General features: G+C 41.0%; 3 protein-coding genes across 4 annotated transcripts; 1 reads left to right on the top strand and 2 right to left on the bottom strand.

The window, feature by feature from the left end:
- Nucleotides 1-3,473: 3,473 nt before the first annotated feature.
- Nucleotides 3,474-5,193, bottom strand: mrm1 (mitochondrial rRNA methyltransferase 1 homolog (S. cerevisiae)). Its single transcript, XM_008277761.1, has one exon. The coding sequence runs from the start codon at nt 4,999-5,001 to the stop codon at nt 3,841-3,843; it is 1,161 nt and encodes a 386-aa protein (XP_008275983.1). The 5' UTR covers nt 5,002-5,193; the 3' UTR covers nt 3,474-3,840.
- Nucleotides 5,194-6,745: 1,552 nt separating this feature from the next.
- On the top strand, nt 6,746-11,329 carry chmp2a (charged multivesicular body protein 2A). The gene is made up of 6 exons (XM_008277762.1): nt 6,746-6,887; nt 8,101-8,268; nt 8,352-8,531; nt 8,614-8,744; nt 10,298-10,359; nt 10,449-11,329. Exons 2-6 carry the CDS (start codon nt 8,101-8,103, stop codon nt 10,568-10,570), a joined length of 663 nt encoding a protein of 220 aa, XP_008275984.1. The 5' UTR covers nt 6,746-6,887; the 3' UTR covers nt 10,571-11,329.
- A 186-nt stretch (nt 11,330-11,515) lies between these two features.
- msl1b (MSL complex subunit 1b) lies at nt 11,516-19,869 on the bottom strand. Of its 2 annotated transcripts, none has more exons than XM_008277765.1 (9): nt 19,794-19,869; nt 18,527-19,235; nt 18,214-18,413; nt 17,675-17,994; nt 17,471-17,535; nt 17,305-17,372; nt 15,580-15,704; nt 15,403-15,475; nt 11,516-13,658 (listed from the first exon to the last, which is right to left on the bottom strand). In XM_008277765.1, the coding sequence occupies exons 2-9, from the start codon at nt 19,145-19,147 to the stop codon at nt 13,568-13,570; spliced, it is 1,563 nt and encodes a 520-aa protein (XP_008275987.1). In that variant the 5' UTR covers nt 19,148-19,235; nt 19,794-19,869; the 3' UTR covers nt 11,516-13,567. The 2 variants fall into 2 exon arrangements, with proteins under 2 accessions (XP_008275987.1, XP_008275985.1); XM_008277763.1 differs by having other exon boundaries at nt 17,633-17,994.
- Nucleotides 19,870-20,408: the final 539 nt, after the last annotated feature.

Raw genomic sequence — 20,408 nt, forward strand, 5'->3', positions numbered from 1 at the left:
AAATGTGAAATGTATGCACGCTGTATATATTTTTGAAAATATAGATATTCTACCTTTTTTGCACCCTGCATAGTTTCTATACTTCATATTTTGCACATTACAAATATTTTTATTTCTTTGCTCAGAAAGGTTTTATGCTCAGTGTGAGATGTGAGTTCTTGACTGTGATTGTTGCTGCTATGACAAAATAATAAAGTCTATCCTTCTATTTATTTCACTAAATGACCCAAAGTATGTGGACACTTCCCCTTTTTTCACCTTTGTTCTTAGGATTCCCATTAACACCAGTCTTGCCTATTGTTTTTGGGCTTCCCTCAGCACAATTATGCAGAGCATTTTTTCAATAAATAAAAATAAATATTACCATGAAATAGATAAATATGACCCTGAAATAAATCCTGTTTTGTACATTTTCTACAATTCTACAATTTCATTTTGCAGACGCTTTTATCCAAAGTGACATACATTTGAGAGTAGATACAACACAAGCAAGGATCTAATTATGCACTAAGGTAACCCCAAATCATCATACTGCCACCTCCGTGCTTCACTGTCAGGAGGACACATTCACTGTGGTCGTCTTGACCAGGTTCACATCAACATGCTGGACCCCGTTTGAGAAAAACTAACTGACCCTGAGCAAAGAATGTGCTCCCTCCCACTATTCATCAGGCTTATTTTAATGTATGTTAACAAACTTTATTCCTGCAGTTTTGTGCCTGAAGTGTGTTTATCTTGGACGCAATCCATAGCAGTTGACATTATGATTGTGAGCTGTCCTGTACACTGTCTGAGCTGTCACAGAAACCAGGATTTGTCCTGATAAGGCCTGGTGCCACTTTTTGGAGATCATGAAAGTAATGAGCTGTCCAAGGTATCATTTTAGAAGAATCATCACTGCAGCTCTGATTAGTACCACTAATCAGAGCTGCCCATTCTATATCTTCTGATTACTGCTGCAACTGTGTTTTCACAGATTTTTCGTTGGTCATTGATCTTCCGTATCCTTTTCCATCTCTGTATAGTCTTTAGATCATTTTTTCACATACTCTGGAAAATCTTTTCCATGTGGAGCCATGATGCCGACATGCAGATAGACAGAGCACGAGTCCAAAACTAAGAAAGTATAAACACATTCATGCGATTAGGCTGATTGGAAATCACAGTGTCTATTTTGAGGCCAGTACTTTCAACGTAGTCTTCCTAAAGTATTTGTTTTTGATTGTACATATGATGAAAGACTGCGCTTCTCAGTTTAGAAATAATGCAATTATTGAGCAGGAATGCAATTTGAAATTATTTAACATTGAAATGATTTTGCACAGGGTTGTATCCTGCATCCCATAGGAATACCCATGAAGGACATAAAGACGAGGAGCAAAATTGTCACCTTGCAAAATGGCATTGATGCCGTACACAGTCACTATTCCTCAGATAGTCACAGAAATCAAATTTTCCTCATTCAAATTTACATATATAAATTTATCTTGTCTGTCCTGCATGTACATTTCTGGCCTGGGGTTATTTTCATGCACAAACATTCAAAAAATAAGAAGTAGTTTTCTGTGTTTGGTGTGAGTAGCCTGCACAGAGCCCTGACTTCAACCCCATCCAACACCATTTGGGATAAAAACTGGAACATCAGCTGTGATTCTCACATTATCACCCAACATCAAGGCTGAATCTCACAAATTCTCTTGAGGCTAAATGGAAAAAGAAAAAAATCGCTGCAGCAAAGGACAAACGATCATGTCTCCACAAACCTTTGTTATATATAACAGTATAGAATGCAAGGCCTGAATAAAACGAAGGCTTTCATAGTGCTGCCACACATGCTGGGAGATTCAGCCATGGCTTAAGTAATGTTGGTAGATATAGAACTGATGTGTGATTATTTAATCAATACTATATCTGTCGTCCACTTGGAAAGAGTGGATGCGCTGACTAATGTAGGTTCAGTTTTAGGACGGGAAATGGAGCTGCTATTACTCAGTCCAGTGGTTTTATAATGGTGGAGATGAAGGTTAATTATGTTGTAGTTTGTCTTACTTTGCAAGTGTGTTTTTTCTCCCATCCGTCTCTGGTTTTATGGGCTGTTATTCCTGTAGGCCTTTTCTTTTCTTGTTTTTAATACGCCTGTGATTTGTCACAAGCCGATAATGTGCGGGCGTGTCAAGCCCTTTAAACCATCACATGTGATGTTGAGCAACACAAATAAAACTGACCTGATCTGACTTTTGCACCAGAGATCTGCACAGTCTTTTTTTCCACAGCAGCCATTTTGCCAAGTCACAGCGGCGCAGGTGTGTTCGTGACGGCTGCATTCCACTCAGGGGAGGTGCATGCTGGTTCATTGTCACAGTTTACTGCGGCGCCAAGTGAACTTGTGTAATCGTGAATGTTCTGAATTCCATCTGCAGTCACAACTCAAAATGTCGGCAACAAGAGAGTCACAGATATGACTTACTGATCTGAAGTTTAAAGTTTAGTAGAATTCATTTTTCTGATTACAATTATTTAAGTTGAGTAAATGACTCAAAATCAGTTGTGAATACACCTGCCCATATCAATCAGTGAGTTGAGACATTAAAGTTTCAAAATTATGGCAGTCTTCTTAAATTCAACATTTGATCTCGTGACTGTGGCTCTAAATATAAGAAGTGATATACGGCTACTTTTATAAACATACATGCATTTGACTTTAGAAGGGCCAAGAAACCTGGAATGGACCACAAATGTCATTGTTCTAATATATTTTCTTCTGCCTACATGATGATTCACGCCATTTTAAACCTATTTTCACAGTGTTAAGGAGCATAGTTCTGGTGGAGAAGCCATAACTCTCTTAAATACTGCCTATATCTGTAAAATCCAACAATATGGACTCTAAAAATACTCAAATGAGCTTTAAAAAAATCAACCATATCCTTTGAAGGATTACACTGAAATATTCAATTACATACTTCAACATGTGGTTCTGTTCACCACGGGCAAAGAGATCAGGAGGAGACAGGTGATATCCATCCTTCCATTATCTATACATCGCTTAAGCCTCACTAGGGTCACGGGGGGCTGGAGCCTATCCCAGCTGACTTAGGGCGAAGGCAGAGGACACCCTGGACAGGTAACCAGTCTATCACAGGGCTACACTTAGAGACAGACAACCAAGCACACTCACATTCACACCTACGGACAATTTAGAATCACCGATTAACCTCAACGTGTTTTTGGACTGTGTGGGAGGAAGCCAGAGAACCCGGAGAGAACCCATGCTGCTCAGGAAGAACATGCAAACTCCACGCAGAAAGATCCCAGGTGTCCTCACCGGGATGTGAACCAGCGACCTTCTTGCTGCGAGGCAACGATGCTAACCAGACAGGTGATATGTCCTTCTCAATATTCAGAAAATGTGCATTTTGCAAATCCACTCTAAAATCATTAATAAATGAATCAAAAGCCTCAGACAGGAGTGGGTTGTTTTTCTTAAGTGCTAGATCTTTTTTTTTTTTTACCTTCAAAATATGAAATATGAGCTCCAACAACCACTGAATCAATTGTAAAAAAAAAATACATTTGAATCCATATATGTTGCATTTTATTTTGAATTGCCACCTGGAGCCTGCATTTTATGCATTCCTTTACATAAATAAAGACATTTCTACTGTAAATTGATGCAGAAATGACACAAACTGGTGCACAAAGATTCACCAGAAAGCAGAAGGCCCCTCAATGTAATGTGTCCCCTTCAATATTCAAATGAAATCTATGCTGTTCTTCTTCATGTTATGGCTAATCCTCAGTTCTCTTGAGTCTTTGGTGAAGCAGATATCTTTGGTGTCATCATCTGGCCGGCCTCCTGGAGTGCAGCAAAGAGTGCAGCAGGATGCCTGTAGCCACAGAGACATTCAGGGACTCGATGCCGGGAGTCAGATCTCTACCAGCAGGGATGGTGAGGAGAGTTTGGCACAGAGACAGCAGCTCCTGGGACAGTCCTTCCCCTTCACCTCCCATCAGCAACAGCGTGGGTTTGGTCATCTGAAAGTCAGAACACTTGGTGACAGGAACCCGGGACTTGTCCTCTGCTTCAGTCCCCACTGTTCCAACCACCTGCCAGCCCTGCGCCGCCTTCAACTTCAACATATCTCCAAGGTTTTCATACCCGTACACCTCGATTACCTCCATGACACCAGAGCTGGCCTTGCTGACCACCGGAGACAGTGGGCAGCTGTGGCCAACAATGCTGGCGACTCTGTCCACACCCAGGAAGTAAGCAGAGCGAAGGATGGCACCGAGGTTCATCGGGTCCTGAATTCTCTCCAGGACGAGCCACAGAGGAAGGCCAGAGTCTTTTCTTTCGAGTGCAGAGTCCTCAGTGAGATAACGCAGAGGACTGGCCTGCAGACACACCCCTTGATGCACTCCTCCAGCAGACATCTTGTCCAGATCCCTCTTGCTGACCCGATGAATTTGCACTCCTCTCAGATGAGCCTCCTCACACACGCTTACCACAGATGCCCTGCGAGAGGCCTCACCTTCTTTTACAAACAGCTTCCAGGCCTTCCGTCTGCCCTGAGTGAGCGCCAGCAGGCAGGGAGCAACGCCAAAAACTATCTCAGATTCCTCAGCTTTGGAGTCCGGCGCTGACTTCTGTCTCCACTGCCTCTCCCTGTCTGCAGGGAAATCTTCCAGACACAGCTTCCTGAGTTCAGATGACACTCTGTTGTCATCTCCCCTCTGCTGATTCCACTTCTGCAACATCTCATTTTTCAGGGCTTTGTTCTGAGCAGCCCTCTTACGGCCCTGCAGCCCTTCTACAGGCTTGTGTTGGACATTGAGGCGTCTCCTGGCTGCAGGGTGGACGCTTCTGTCCTCTGGGTAACGCAGGGTAGGTGAGAAATGATAAGATGCAACCTGAGAGCAAACTCCTAAGACTGATGCAGGTGTACGCAATCTCCAAACAAGTAGCAGCTTGTGCTGATGTGCAAAACTGAAAACCCACATCTTAATAAAGGTGGAAGTATGTCCACTGCACAAAGAATGTCCTAGAGAAGGTCAGCTCAGCGGCCTGAGGAGTCCTTTAATCCTTAAAAGACGAGTCCATACATTTCACTGACAGTCTGTTATTAAGAGTTAGGTCCTAATAGTTAGTGTTACCTTTGTTCAAGCATCCTACTGTCCTCCATGCAGACATGTTTGTGGACTTAACGTGAACTACGCACATGTGCTACTCAGTTGCGTCAAGCTGACCACAGTGTGAGCGAATGTACAGTCCTACCTCCTACAAAATAAAAGCCTAACGTTTGCTACTTCTTTTGGAAAGACAAAATAAGCAAAAGAAAAAGACACGTCGTCCTTTTTGAAACAATACTTTATCCAAAACAAGATAGGCACACATAGTGAGCAGAATGGCCTACTAGTAACACCTTTGAACATCATATAGTTCAGTACTTTGACCTCTGGCAATGCCAACAAAAACAGGACATTCGAGGTATCATAAAATGGTAGCAGTTTTATTAGATTACATTAGACAGCACAGGTGTACTTAATAAGGTAGTCAATGAGTGTAAACATAATCTTCAAATATTTGGATAAGACAGGATGATGTAAATGAGTAAAATAATGAAACATTAATATGAGCAGTTGTTTATAAATAAGTGAATCAACTAAAAAAAGAGCAGCTGAAATTAAATAAAGATGAAATTAAAAACCTGAGTTGATCTAGAATCTGAATTTGATTTAAAGAATAGTTGTTCAGTAGGTTATTGCAGATGCACAGTGACTAAAAACAACCGGCACCTGCAGTATTATCCAATCAGATGAGCGTGTAATGAGGTAATGTAAGGGGAGAAAACAGTCAGGGCCTCATAAATAAATAAAACCCAAAGTTTATCACACCTTTAAGGGCTGTCCAATAGCATACAACCCACAGTGCTGAGAATTATGATTATCACATGTAATAAATCTTAATGCAGAGTGATAGTGTCCAAAGATGTCAGGGTTACTGCTGATTAATGCATGTATAAAACGTCACCACAATGCAGTACTGATAGAATGGTAGAAGATTTTTTCCACAGTGTAGCGATGCAGATTTATACAGAACACTGTGCAATGACAACAAGACGTGATAAGAACATTCCTTAAAATAGAAGATGTGTGTTTGCGTACATCTATATGCAAAATTTTATTATACTTATTATATATTAGGCTTGTTCTTTAAAAAAACAAATTTCGTACCACAAACATGTGAATGTGAACTGGCATAACAAATAAAGTTCCCTGAATATACATGTTTACATTTGCCAGTGTGTGTATTGCTATTAGAGATGAAATGTAATGCTTAAGATTTATTCATATTTCTATTTTAAATCTCCATTTATATCTGATCAAGTTGATTCTTGTTTAGCACAAATTGTAACTGAGCAAAGCAGTGTTGAAGACAGCAATATAGACAATATCCACACTGCAGTACAAACATATAAGATTCAAGAGGTTTTATATATGTGTGTGTGTGTGTGTGTGTGTGTTTATAAATGTTAAATGTATATTTATATATTTTATGCAATAATCTAAAAATCTGAATACTTCTTCGACTACAGTCAGTAATAAAAAGTCAGATTTATGAATGAGACTTTATTGTGGTTTCGGTCTTTTTATTTCCTGTCTTGTTATGTTGGTAGTTTGACAGCAGTGACGTAACGGTAAAACTGACGTCTGTTGTCGCGTACGCGATGACGTCACTTCCTGGAAGTGAAACTATCGCAACACGGAAGTGTCGGAAAGAAAACAAATAATCGTTTAAATTAGTGTCGAAGTGAAGTCGGAGAAGACGCCCTGAGCACCGTTTACCGTCTGAATAACCTTCTTCTTACCGACGAGCCCGGTTCACGGTGAGACCGACTCTCTGTAGGCCCAGTTTGAGGCCGCTGGCTTCAGTCCCAGCTGCTGCTTCCAGCTACTTTAATGAAAGCAGTGGAGACAGATCTGGGTGGACAGCCGAGCTAAACACGGCTGAAATTAGACTTTAGGCCTCCGATCATAAAACTAACTGCTGAGTAGTATAGTGAAGGAAACACGGGGTTTACTGACATGGTTGAAACTGTGTTAGAAACTGATTTATATGCGGACAAACTGTCAGTATTTTGTACTTTACGGTGTAAATGTTGTTACTCTGGTGGACTAAAAAGTTCAGGTGGAAAAACCCCAAGATTTCACAACTACTTGCATGACTAGAGCTGTTTGATTAGCTGAACAATAATAATGTTGGTAGTTTGTTTATCTTGTTAGCATGTGTTCAAATTAAAAAAAAAAAAAGAAAAAAAAAAAAAAAAAAGAAAAAAAAATACACACACTCTGGGGTCACACCCGAGAAAAGCCGCACACTGTGACACACAGCGCCACAAAAAGAACAAGTCCAAATAAAAAAAAAAAAAAAAAGAGGAATTAAATGTCTTGTTTAGTCCAACCAACTGTAGAGCTGCAATGATTAACCCATACATTGATTTCTTGTCAGTGATTATATCAATTGCCAACTACTTAAAGAATCGATTAATCAGTTTAAGTAGTTTTTCAAGAAAAAAAAAAGAAAGACAAAATGCTCTGATTCCAGCTTATTAAATTTGAATATTTTCAGATCCTTGTCTACGTTATTTAATGGAATGTCTTTGTGCTGTGGATGAAACAAGACATGTGAGGATGTCATTTAGTGCTTGTTTTCTCAAATAATCAATTAGTTGTTTGTTTGATAAAATGTCTGAGAACAGACAATTTGCTGTCATAGAGGAGGAGAAAAAACAGAAAATATTTAAAGGTAAGACGCTTAAATCAGAGAATGTTGACTTTTTTTACTTCAAGAAATGACTGAAACCTCTGAATCGATTATCAAAATAGTTGAATAATAGAACAGAATAATTATTTTATTAGTTGACAACTAATCGATTAAGCGTTGCAGCTCTACTGACCAACAGTCCAAAATAAACAGATATTGATCATAATAAACATAATTTTAGCTATTGTGTGTTGTTTTTCTATAAGATGCTATTTTGGACAGCAACTGTGTAGTTTGAGTCCATCTGACATTCTACTTTGGTAATTTTCTACCAGATGGAAATGCTATTTGGTAAAAGAAAGACTCCGGAGGAGATGCTGAGGCAGAATCAGAGGGCGCTCAACCGAGCCATGAGAGAACTGGACCGAGAGCGAATGAAACTGGAGCAGCAGGAGAAGAAGATCATCGCTGACATTAAGAAAATGGCCAAACAGGGACAAATGGTTAGTAGAGCTCATGAGGAGAGATTTAACTTGTAGGAAAGAAAGAGAAACAGCTATAATTTGTATAATGTCAATCTTTGCAGGACGCTGTAAAGATCATGGCCAAGGATTTGGTTCGCACGAGGCGCTACGTCAAGAAGTTCATCATGATGAAAGCCAACATTCAGGCCGTCAGTCTAAAGATCCAGACGCTCAAGTCCAACAACAGCATGGCGCAGGCTATGAAAGGCGTCACCAAAGCCATGGCCACCATGAACAGACAGGTCTGTCACACGATCACTGAAACACACTGTGATACAATAAACTACATGTGTTGATAATCTCTTATTTATTCCTTTCCTGCAGCTTAAACTGCCTCAGATTCAGAAGATCATGATGGAGTTTGAGCGGCAGAGTGAAATCATGGACATGAAAGAGGAGATGATGAACGACGCCATCGACGACGCCATGGGAGATGAGGATGATGAGGAGGAAAGGTAGGGGACCGAAGCAAGCAACAAAACTCTTATTTCTATTTGGTGCAACAACTTTAATGTACCTTTTGAGGTAACTGAAACCCAAAGGAATGAAACACAATTATAATATCTGTCTGTTTCCCAACATCTCCTCCTCCAACCCTGCATCTTGTAGCTTCATCTTTTACTGCCACTCTCATGTTTGAATATGGAGTTCAAACCAGCAGCCTTCTAGCTTAGCTTAAAGCTAGCCCGACTCTGTCCAAATGCAACGAAATCTGCCTTGCAGCACCACTAAAGCTCTCCGATTAACATGTTATATCTTGTTTAATCCCTAGAAAAAACTCTACAAGTGTTCTCGACTATTTATTTAGTTCAGTCAAATTCCTAAGTCACTACTCACCTATGGAAAAAAAATGATCCAAAAATACAGCTGTGCAAGAGTAAACTCAACTGCAAATAGGTGGCCAACAAGGTCCGACACCACAAGAACTCATATTATGTTTGAATGTATTTATTAGTCTGCTCACAGGTTAAAATTGGCATATTTCTGCTGTACACAAGTTCTTTTCTATTTGTTCTACATGCAGGGGATTTAAAACACATTCCTGGTGGCACTGGACGATGCTGTGAGGTTGTCTGAGAGCCTCACATCTATTTTGGGAACTTTCTGTTTTGCCTGTAATTTGAGAGCTAAAGTTTACAAGACCCTGCAATAGATTCTTTGTCCTTGTGAAAAAGTAAGGCAACCTGCTTTGGACTAGATTGGAAAGTCAGAAGACTTTAAGTAGAGGAACAATAAAATGTTCTAACTAGCTTCATGTTGTCTCTGCTGGTTGCCTCACAGTGACAAAGGCTACCTGGACTCAGTGGTCAGTAAGAGGAGGAAAAATGGTAGATTTAGCATTTAAAAAAGTCTTCAGATGCGTCTTTTCCTCTGTGCGTTCACGTAACTGTGAAATCTCAGTTGTAAATGTACCAATGTTCGGTATCAGATGTGGTTAGTTTCTTTAAAATACATATTTGTCACACTGGTGGGAGAATACCAGACGTGTTTTACCAAGCAATACTTGTTTTGCACAAAAGAAAGTATACATCAGAAGTTAATATCAAGAATTTTTTCTTTTACATTATTTTTTCCGCATACTTTGCCTTTATTAGATCATTGAAGTCAAAAATCAGACAGAAAAACTGGTGTGAGAGAGGTACAACATGCAACACAGGCCCTTGGCTGGATTCAAACCAGAAATGTTCTCGCTAAGTTGCAGTAAATGTTTGTGTTTTGGTTCAGTGCTGAACAAAACAGGTAATTTAAAATAAGGCCTGTGTTACAAACAGAGGTTGGATGACAAGGCAGGGAGGGAAAAACAAGACACTGTGGAGGTGAATTATGGAAAGTCACAAGACTTTAAAAAAAAAATTAAATAAAAAATCTGTCCCTCACTTTTTTTAAAGTGCTGCACTCTGCGAAGGTGGTAGCTTTGATTTTCTTCTTTATTCACCCTCCACAATCTCATATAACTAACGCTGTTTAAGTTAGTAATTAATCGTCATTGTGATTGTGTCTTGTGTAGCGACGCCATCGTCTCCCAGGTGCTGGACGAGCTGGGCCTGAATCTGTCCGACGAGCTCTCAAGTAAGAACAACCCACAACTTCAGGCACAAACATTTTACTCTTGAGATATTTCCCTGTAACACCGGATGTCCACTGCATGTTCACTCCAGGTCTTCCGAGCACCGGAGGAAGCCTGTCGGTGGCCGGAGGAAAGAAGGCCGAGCCCCAAGCCGCCCTGGCAGACGCCGACGCCGACCTGGAGCAGCGTCTGAACAACCTCCGGAGAGACTGAACGCGCTGCAGGACGACGGGAGCACTGTGGTGACGGCGCGAATACAGATACAAACATACTCGGATCTCTGTGTCTAGATTCTTTTGAAGGTGTAACCGGCAGAGCACTAAGCTGCCTCGGCAGACGGGCTCAGTTATAAAAGGTGTATGGCTTTCTGTTTGAGGTGTTTTATGTTTTTTTTTTTTTCATTTTATGCGTGTAATATGTATTTTATCAAAGAAAAAGAAGTCATTACCCTTCATAGGTCTAGCAAATTCTTGTCTCAGTTAAGATTTTGCCAAACGACAAATTGAAAGTGAACATTTCTTTCACTGTCTGTGTAAATACTAACTCCTCAAGGCATGATGCTTTCACAAATTAACACTAATTACAAACAGGAACCCAGATGAAAGCTGGTGATATAACAGAGGGTGAAATTTTCTATGGTTGAGGTATAGAAGTGTCAGAGGTTTTTGTACTCGAGGAAGGTTTGGTGTTCTTTGTATCATTTTCATCAAGAAAGTAGACATTATTAGCCCCCCAATTAATGGATTTTGATCATATTTGTGAATGGAACGGAAGATGGTCTACAAGCATCTGTCTAAATTCACTAATAGGATGGTTTATTTGACAGAGAAAGGTATGTTCAGCTGCCGTGGAAAGAGAGAGATCAGCAGAATTTTACACCAAAATGTTAATAAGGAGTCAGTGGTGTTTATTTTTGAGAAACTGTCCTGTTTTTTTTCTTTATTCAATAAACATTTTTTTTCCAGATTTAAATTACTTTGTGTGTGTAGAATATTATTTTAGCAAGTCAACACAGATCTGGCTCTAATTCTTTGAAAACCCGCTTCTTTGTGGTTCGATTTTTTTCAAAATTGAACTTTTAAACTGTGATATCAGCTTTAAAAATAACATTCAGAAAAATTCTTTCTAATCAAGCCAAAAACATACAACACAAGTGGATCCACGTATCATAGACATATTCATTTTTATTCCAAAAAAATGTAACTTTCAAAACTGTCAATTTGTCAACATACAATCATAGAACAATATTGAATGTACTCAACACTTCCGACATTAAATAATAAAAAAATAACAGCCATGTTTTATGTACATTTGTTTCTGAAAGCTATGTACAGGAAAACAAAACAAAAATCAACTTTCCAAAATCTGCCTTCACGTAGCAGTTGGAAGTGTTGAAGCTGCAGAAAGCCGTTGCATCATACGTAGAACAGTTTGAGCGAACGCAGCGAGGAAGAAGAAGAAGTAACACCGGCAGAAAACAAAGACTGCGACCGAGATTACGTCGGAGAGATTAACTGGCAGCATGTTAAAGAGCATACTGGCGCACGTCGCTAGAACTACAGCTAGAAAGCTTATTTATCGTCTAAAACGGCTCCCTTGAACGTCTTGAACTCGAGAGACCAAATGCATACACATAACTTGATTTATATTTACTGGATGTAAGCGTATTGTTAAGATTGGAAACACGAAAATCAAGATCAGAACTGTTATCAGATTATGATGAGGCTGTTCGGGCTGTCGCTGAATACAGCAGCCAAAAATCATGCTTTCAAGAACTATATTTTGTTGTCCAATGAGCAGAGATTATCTCCATTCTGGGGTGAAGCCATGCTATCATCTTCTTATTTTTTAAACAGCTAAATAGAGTCCATGCAACTCACATATAAAAGAAAAGGAACTAATAGAAACAAAACAGGGAACAGATCACTGGGTTTCACGCCAAGTTTACCACCCGTCTAATTTTCCGTGCCTTTAATTTCCATGAAACAAACCCTCGGACGACAACGAACAACCATTTGGTTGCTTAATTTTTTCCCTCCTTACACTGGATTGGCTCAAAAACTGCAAGTACTTTTTCTTTTAGAATATATGAAATCATGCTGGCTCAAAACTCCCAATATCACACTGAACATTGATAAAATCTTATTGAAGTTGTGTGCGAACAACGATATAGGCAATACACAGCACGATACAGTCGGATTTTGACGTTTTTTTTCCACTTAGGCAGGGAGAATGATTGCGGTAAAACTACCCAGAGCAAAAGGATGAAGCTGTATTGCTCAATGATGAACAGTTTAAGCTCTACTTTCAGTCAAAATGGCAAAATAAAGCTGCGTTTCCACCACGGAAAATAGGAACATTTTTGGTGCCTTTTTCACCGCACGAAAATTAGATTCAACGTCAAATTACAAAAATTCGTGGGTTGGGCTTACAAGTGCTGAACATTCATGACTGGTCGAGAACTTGCAGCGTCTCATTTCAGCCGCCCTTTTCTAAAGATCTGTAGCTGTATGTTGTTCATTGTGCTTCGACACATGAACTTGCAGAAGAAAGCGTATGACGGATGGAGCGACAACAATTTACGGTACAGTCGTGCACAAAAATGATATGTAAAAACAGCCGCTGCGTTTTCTATACGTTTGCCTAATTCGCCAAATCTTCCAGGGTATTTAGACCGCGGTGTAAAGGACGCCTTTAACTCCTTGAAAAGAAATTCTACAGACTTAAGGTTCGGGTTACTTTGGGTGGAAACGCAACTCAAGATGAAGTGCTCTCAAGATTAGAGTCCCCAGTTTTTCCTGTTGGACCACTATGCATAAAAAAAGCGACAGGAACTCCACTTGTGTTTTCGCATGGCACGGCTCCAACAAAATGAATCTCAGACATGTTACAGAACATGCATATAACTCTGCGGTAATCGTCGACAGCTGCTAACATGAGGACTGTAATCTTGCAGCTTTAAGTCTCCCTTTCAGAGGTGCACAGAGACCAGAAATATCAAGGACACCCAAAGCCAATATTCTGCAGGAGATCAGCTGGTCTGTGGTGACGTGTTGAGGCTGGAGAGTCATTTGCTCTCCCACAGACTGAAAGCAGCAGCAGTTATACACAGCGACTAATGATTTATCCCTCCCCACCCCCAGACACACAGACAAATGTAGCGTCTGGGGGTGGAGCAGCATCTCTCCGCTGTTTGACGCCGCGTAGGTTTCACTTCCGGCAGGTCCGGTGAGGCGTGTGTTTCTTGGGCACCTCGATGCGGCATCGGCTTCGGTCGTCCAGCCAAGGCAGCTCGAAGTTCCTGGAGGAAAGCAGCGTCCAGACAATTTACTTTCAATTCAGGAGTGAAAACACACAAGAACAACTTCAAGTTCTTCTGGGTAACTGGAGAAAAGCTGAGTCAACGCCACTGACGCTGTTCCATTATCACAATAACACTGACATTTAAATCTCTGTATCTTAACTTGCTGAAGCTCAAGCAACCAGCAAATTATTTTAGTAAAAGAGACAGGGCCCAAGTTGTTACACAATGATTTCATGACTCTAAAAATGGCCTTCACAGTCTCTAGATTCAGGATGTGAGATGTGTCTTAATCCTAGCTCAGGCTACATGATGATTTTAAGGGTTCCCTGTCAGACAAACGTTTGAACTCTGAGACAAAAATCCTGAGTTTAACGCAAAAAGAGTGTTGAAACATAGTCTGTTTGCACTATAAAAGACTGAATTAAGCTGTGCGCTCCAGTCCCCTTTTGTATTCTAACATAAAAAAAACAACCCTGGGAGCTGTCAAAGCGTCTGCAGTATTTTCTGGCACGCTTGAATTTTTCAAAGTGTTTTTTCTAATTCGAGCAGCTGTAGGACAAGACCTGACAGCAGCAGTGAGTGGCAGCCAAAGAAAAGGGAGAGGGGAGTGAGAAAACAACATCGTGGCTGCTTTTCATTATGCCAACATGTCTCCTCGCTTCCCTTGTCTCAGCTCCTCCCGACAAGTATCTCAGAGAGAGATACGAGGAAGAGACGGGGACGGAGGAGCTGAAGAAATCTGTTCACTTTCAAGCAACACCAGTAATTTATGGCTTACTGCATGACCACAAAGGATCAGCGTTCAGACCAACTTTATAAAAGACATGATGTGTAGAATACACCCGTTTCTCTCGCTCTAAGCTCCTCCTTCAACTCTTGTGGTCTCCTTGAAGTGTATTTAAATAACTGGAAAATCCTCCATGTAATGAGGGAACAAATCCCAAATCTCAAAAAAAAAATCTAAAGTCTCTGATTTCAGCTTGTTAAGTAAAAATATTTCTTGTTTCTTTGCAGCTCTCCAACAGTAAATGAAATGTCTTTGGGTTGGGGACAAAACATATTTGAGGAAGTTATCTTGGGCTTTGGGAAACACTGATGGACATTTTTTTAAAAACAATTTTATAGACCAAACAACTAATTGATTACTTGATCGACAATCAAAATAACTGTGATTTTCAGCCCTGTTGGAATGTTCGCCATGCTTTTGATTTGATTTTCTTTCTCGCGTGGGTTTCTACTTCTCTTATGAGCTTGTGCAAATATCAATTTAAGGCATTTGGGAAGAAAAGCAGACTCTCTTCTCTTCTCTGCGCTCAGCTTTTAATTAGAGAATTTACAAAGCCTTGCAGTCTGAGCTTGACACCAAAAAAAAATACTCACTGAAGGAATAGTTATATTAATAATCCTGATTAATAAGCTATTAAAACTGATGATTCCATTACAAGAACCACTGAAGCTGTTCTGTACACCCTTCATGTTAGATTTTACTATAATTTATAACAAACCTGGAAGCAGGAAAAGTGATTTTGACTCTCTTACAGCAGACTGTACCAAAATCAGCAACCTACTTATTTCAGTAAACAGCCATAAATACATACTTTTACCAATAAATGACCCATCTGTTGAATTCTTCCTCTTGCCATTTCATGTGCTTAATGCAGTGCAGAAGCATCAAAATAATTCAACCTGAAATAATTGCACAGTAAATGTGACAGAACCAGAAAAAACACCTCTAACTTACTGTTGTGTGAGTTTGGGCAGCGGCCGGCCAAATGCAACCACAGGCAAGAAGGGCGTGATCACTATAGTTTCAACTGGAAGAAATAAAAGAATGAAGTTAAACATCGCATCTGTGTCACGGCATTATGCTGCACCTCGCTGAATTCAGGCATCCTGATACTGAACAGTGCAGACGTACCATCTTCGGTGTCGGGATAGAAGGACGACAGCTCTGGCTCAGTCTCTTGGACCACTTTCTTTCTGTTCATGCGCTGCTGCAAACGCTGGAACATGCGCTGCTCTCTGATACGCTGGATGTCCCATCTGAAATCCCACACAAGGTTAATTAAAAAGGCGGGAAGAGGAAGGATCTAATGAGGAATTGCAGAGCTTCCCTGAAGAAAGAGCCGGTAAGTCATGCGTTTGCCTTGAAGCCACGACACAAGATGATTCATGTGCGGGAGGGTTTTTCTTGACTCAGAATGAGTCTTTAAGGGGGCGGCTACGCACGACAGTGAGCATGATCCGTCCATGAACAATAAAACCAATAACGTCTGTCTTAACTTCTTTGATGGAAATGTGAACGTTTTGATTAACAAAAATGTCTATGATGCTTAAGGAAATGAAAAAATAGATAGATTTTCTATCAGCATGGACTTAAATCTCTTTGGGAGGATGCCAAAAAGTCCTCTGCACATGAAAAAGCCTGAAATAAATATTTCACTGGGGCTGAGTGGGTATCACACTACCTCACAAATTCAATCAGTCATTCACTAAGCTTGAAAGATGAACCACGGTGTGTGTTTATATCTGTACAAAATTGTAAGCTTTAAAAACTCACCTAACAAGATAAATATTTTACATATAGTAAACATTAAAGGAATCATTTGACCATTTCTGGGTCTATGAATGAGTGTAAGTATTGGTGCATATGTTGGAAGTAACATGAAATTGTCCTACAGATGTGCCAATGATATGTTTTTAAAGGGCATTTATTTTTGATTATACTATGACTAATAATGTTTCAGTGGATACTTACAAGGTGAATTAGCCTGTTACAGACTTTTGCAGGTACACAAAATTATTTATTGTTCAATTTACAGGCTTTTCTCTCCACAAAAAAAACACTTTATTTTTACTACAGTGCAGTTTACTTGCTCTCCTTTTCCACCAAACAGGTTCCAGCACTGGTTCGGAGCCGGTGGCTGACTTAGCACCAGTTCTTTGTGTTTCCACCACCAAAGCACCGGCTCCAGGCTCTCAGAACTGGTGCTTTTCAGGCACCAACTCTTTGTTGGGCCAGAGAAAAGCACTGAGTACGTCAGGGTCTGGAGGTGGGGTTATCGTGACCACCGAGACCGACGAATGGGACACACAAGTGGTGATTTGTATCGTTTTTCGCCAGGACGTCCCTGGTCTGATTGTAGATGTATTGGAATGAATCCAGGGACACACGGACGTTTGGCACACACTGTAAGCCAGTACAATTGTGTCCCACCAGCAACATCACAGTGGTGGAAAATGAAATGAAAAATACTTTATTCATCCCAGAAGGGAAATTCAAAACAGTAGTTTTATAACTTTGGTGTACTGCGGTATTTACGCTTAGAGGGGTATTAGAGGTTAATGGCCTCCTTTGTTTTTGGTGTCTTATTTTTCTGTTCTCATCAAATGTGATTTTATTTTTTTTAATAACCAAATGAATTTCAGTCTAAACTTTACTGCTACAGCTGTTACTGGTTTTGACTGGTTCATTATACAACATTAAAATATCCCTACTTGTGCATGTCTTGGTGACAACTCTCTAATAACCAAAATGAAACAATCACAGGCTGTTGCATTTCTCAGTACAAGTCAGGCTCTGGTAAAACTCAAAAAGGACTTTCTTTTTTTTAAACTAATAATTTAAGTCAGTGTTTGGTACCTTTTCCTCCTCTTTTCATCCAACTCGAGCTTCATGTGACGTTTCAAAAACACTCCGTCGTCCAGCGGCTTGATGGAAGCACAAATTCACATGTGTAATTCACAAGTTAAATGCTTTAATATGTAATGTGAGATAACTCTGAAGGAAGAATTTACGTTTGTCTCACCTCAGGAGGGTTGAAGGAGGGGTCTTCATCCAAGGGCTCTATGTGATTTTCTCTCCAAGAAGGAACTAGGAGGTAGAAGGAATGAAAGAAGAAGTTATTCACAGATAGTGCGTTGCATTTAAAGGATAAAGTGATTAAAGATGGGATATAGGTTAGGCTTACAAACAATCAGCATATCATGTACTACATGAGGAGTCCACTCACTGGCCACCTCTTCCTCCTTTTTAGGGGAAGTCTCACGCAGAGGGGACAGAGGAGGTTGGTTCCAGCAACAGAGATACATCTCTGTGGTAGACATGAAGGGCAGATCTTCCATCTGACAGCTCAGCTCAGGCTCCTCTTTGCATGGGAGCAAAATGTCCTTCTCTGCCCCTGATCGCACAGGAACAGTCTTCTCTGGGGTTTCCTTACTGCGCAGCTCTCTTTGATTGGGAGAGCCTGGCTGAATTTCAGGCTTTTGGGGGCTAAGTTTGGCGCTTTTGCCCCGAGATTTTTGAACTTTTGAATCTCCAAAGCAAGATTTCCTGCGTGAGCAAGAGGAAAAAAAAGAGGTGTGTAAAGTTAAGTGTCTCAATAGGAAAAGAAACTTGAGTTATGAATTCCATTTTGTTTGACTTTTGCATCAGTAACTAAATTGAGCAAACTAGATGACAAGATTTTGATGAACTGCACAAGAATATAATTCATCATTTTGTGCACTTCATTAATGTGGCCTGGTGCTGTGTTTCTGTGTTTTCCGTTACCTTTTTTGACCTTTGCCACCCCGACTAAAGGGCAGTGGAGTGGCTGTGTTGGGCTGTGGACTCTCCTCAATGTCCAGGTCCCACATGTCCTCTTTGTCAGGGGTCCAAGGCTCCAGGGGCTGGAAAAGGCGCTTGTCACGTGGTGGATCTTTCCTTGTAAGCTGCAGGCGGCGCTCCATGCGCTCAATACGTGCAAGCAGCTGCAAAAGACAAGAAAATTAACAGTTAAATTTATGTATAGTCTCGATTTTGTGTCATACCAAAGTAACACATTATATACCACAAAAATATTGAAGAATAAACTTTTACATACTGTCTCTTTGTCTGCTTTGAGCTCATCTATCTCTTTGTCCTTAGACTGCAGCTGTTGTTGCTGTTGTTCAATGAGGTCCAGTTGTAGGAGGAGAATCTGCCGGAGGCAGTTGGCTTGTGTGTGGGGATTGGCAGGGGTCTTCCTGATGTTCCTCCACTTGCCCTCAGAGGAAAGTTCAATGGATGCTGTGCCAAGGACTCCAGGGACGACCCCCTTCGCACTGTCATCAGCACCGGCATCCTTTGGGTTATTGTTCACAGCCATCTGAGGATTATCCATATTGTCAACAGAGAGGGGTTTACCTTTCACCGGGGTTCCCTCACCCCCCATTGGTCTGACAGGGGACAATATCCCCACAGTTTTATTGTCTCCTTGAACTACTTCGGCAACTGTAGCAGCGAGTGCAACTTTGCTTGTCATGTAATTCTGCTCTAAGTCCTTTGATCTGCTTGGGATCTCGCCCCCTTGCACGTCTTGAACATCTATAACAAAGTCGCAGGACTCCCTCTTTACGCTTACAGGACTCACGGTGGCCACGCCGATATGCGTTTTGTCAAAGTCGATGGCGTTAGCGTGCTGCTTGAATCCCGTGTGTGGAAACAGTGTGGATCTCAGAGTCATGGCGAACACAGCCACTTTTCATCCTGCAACGCCTCAGCGATGCAATTTAACCACAGCTACTTCCCATGTGAACTTAGCAGCTGCTGTCCTGCAAATCAAAGAACAAAAAAAGACATTTGTGGTGTGATTGGTGTCTGTACGGCTGAGAGCATGCCGCCTTTGAGCTGGGAGCCAAAAACAAACACTAACAATTAATACTTGGACAAACCAAAGAACACTTTGAGAATAAAGTGTGCATGATCCGGGGCATCCCTTTCCTAAAATTGCTCGCCGGGTCTGAATATTTAAGCTAAGCTACATTAACACTGCAGTACGAACACAATAGCGGGAATTCGGAAACAAAGTAGGCGGTTTAGGAGGAATTTAACTTCTAAGCAGTGCACAGAGGCAGACATTTCAGTGTGAGGGCTTCAAACAAGGACTCGGGAGTGGCTGTGTAGGACACTGGCAGCAGCCATCTCCTCCATTTTGGTTCTCGCGAAATCATGAAAAACAATAACAGCTAGCTAGCTGGCTAACGTTAGCCGGCTAGTTTCACCAACAAAATGCGCGTCCGGAGCGACACAGCTGTAACGACCGTGTCGTAACGGTCACCGCTCACACGGAGCCGTTTTTACTAACATGCATTAATACATTTCGAGCTTACCTCGACTACAATTCAAGTCCACCTGCAAGTGCCTTCATGTTCCCTCCTCAAGACTTGTTTTAAAGCGCCGTCTACTGCGCATGCGTAATTTGTTAGATGGCCATTTCTTGTGTTTTGGAAGGTTCTATTCGAAGGGCGCCAGCAGGGGGCGACAGAGGTTCACAGTACACAACGAAACAATGCATTCACATTAAAAAACAAAGCGATAACATGATATTTTTTACCAGTTTCATGCAGTCTTTATTGATTACTAACATATGCTGGAAACAGACTTGGTAGTTTTATCTAGCGGGTAACTCCAACATTAAACTCCGCTGGAGCCCTCCCCCCGGCATATTTAAAAAATGCACCGGAGGGCAAAGCCGTACAGAGCGGCGCAAAGACCGAGGAGGCGGGGTCTGGTGTGTCTGACGTAAGGGGTCAGAGGTCACAAGGGCGAAACGTGTGCTTCACCTTAAAACGTACCCACAACATATGCCTAAAAAGAAAATGACATTAAATATGTATTTTATAAACAGATGCCAGGAGACCTATCTATTTTTATGGTGGAAGCAAGTCATTGTTATTCAAATTGCACATTTAAATCTGTGCTTTCCAATAGAGAGGTCCTGCTAC

This window comes from Stegastes partitus, unplaced genomic scaffold (genome assembly GCF_000690725.1).
Source record: "Stegastes partitus isolate 25-593 unplaced genomic scaffold, Stegastes_partitus-1.0.2 Scaffold107, whole genome shotgun sequence".
In the NCBI taxonomy this organism is placed as follows: domain Eukaryota; kingdom Metazoa; phylum Chordata; class Actinopteri; family Pomacentridae; genus Stegastes; species Stegastes partitus.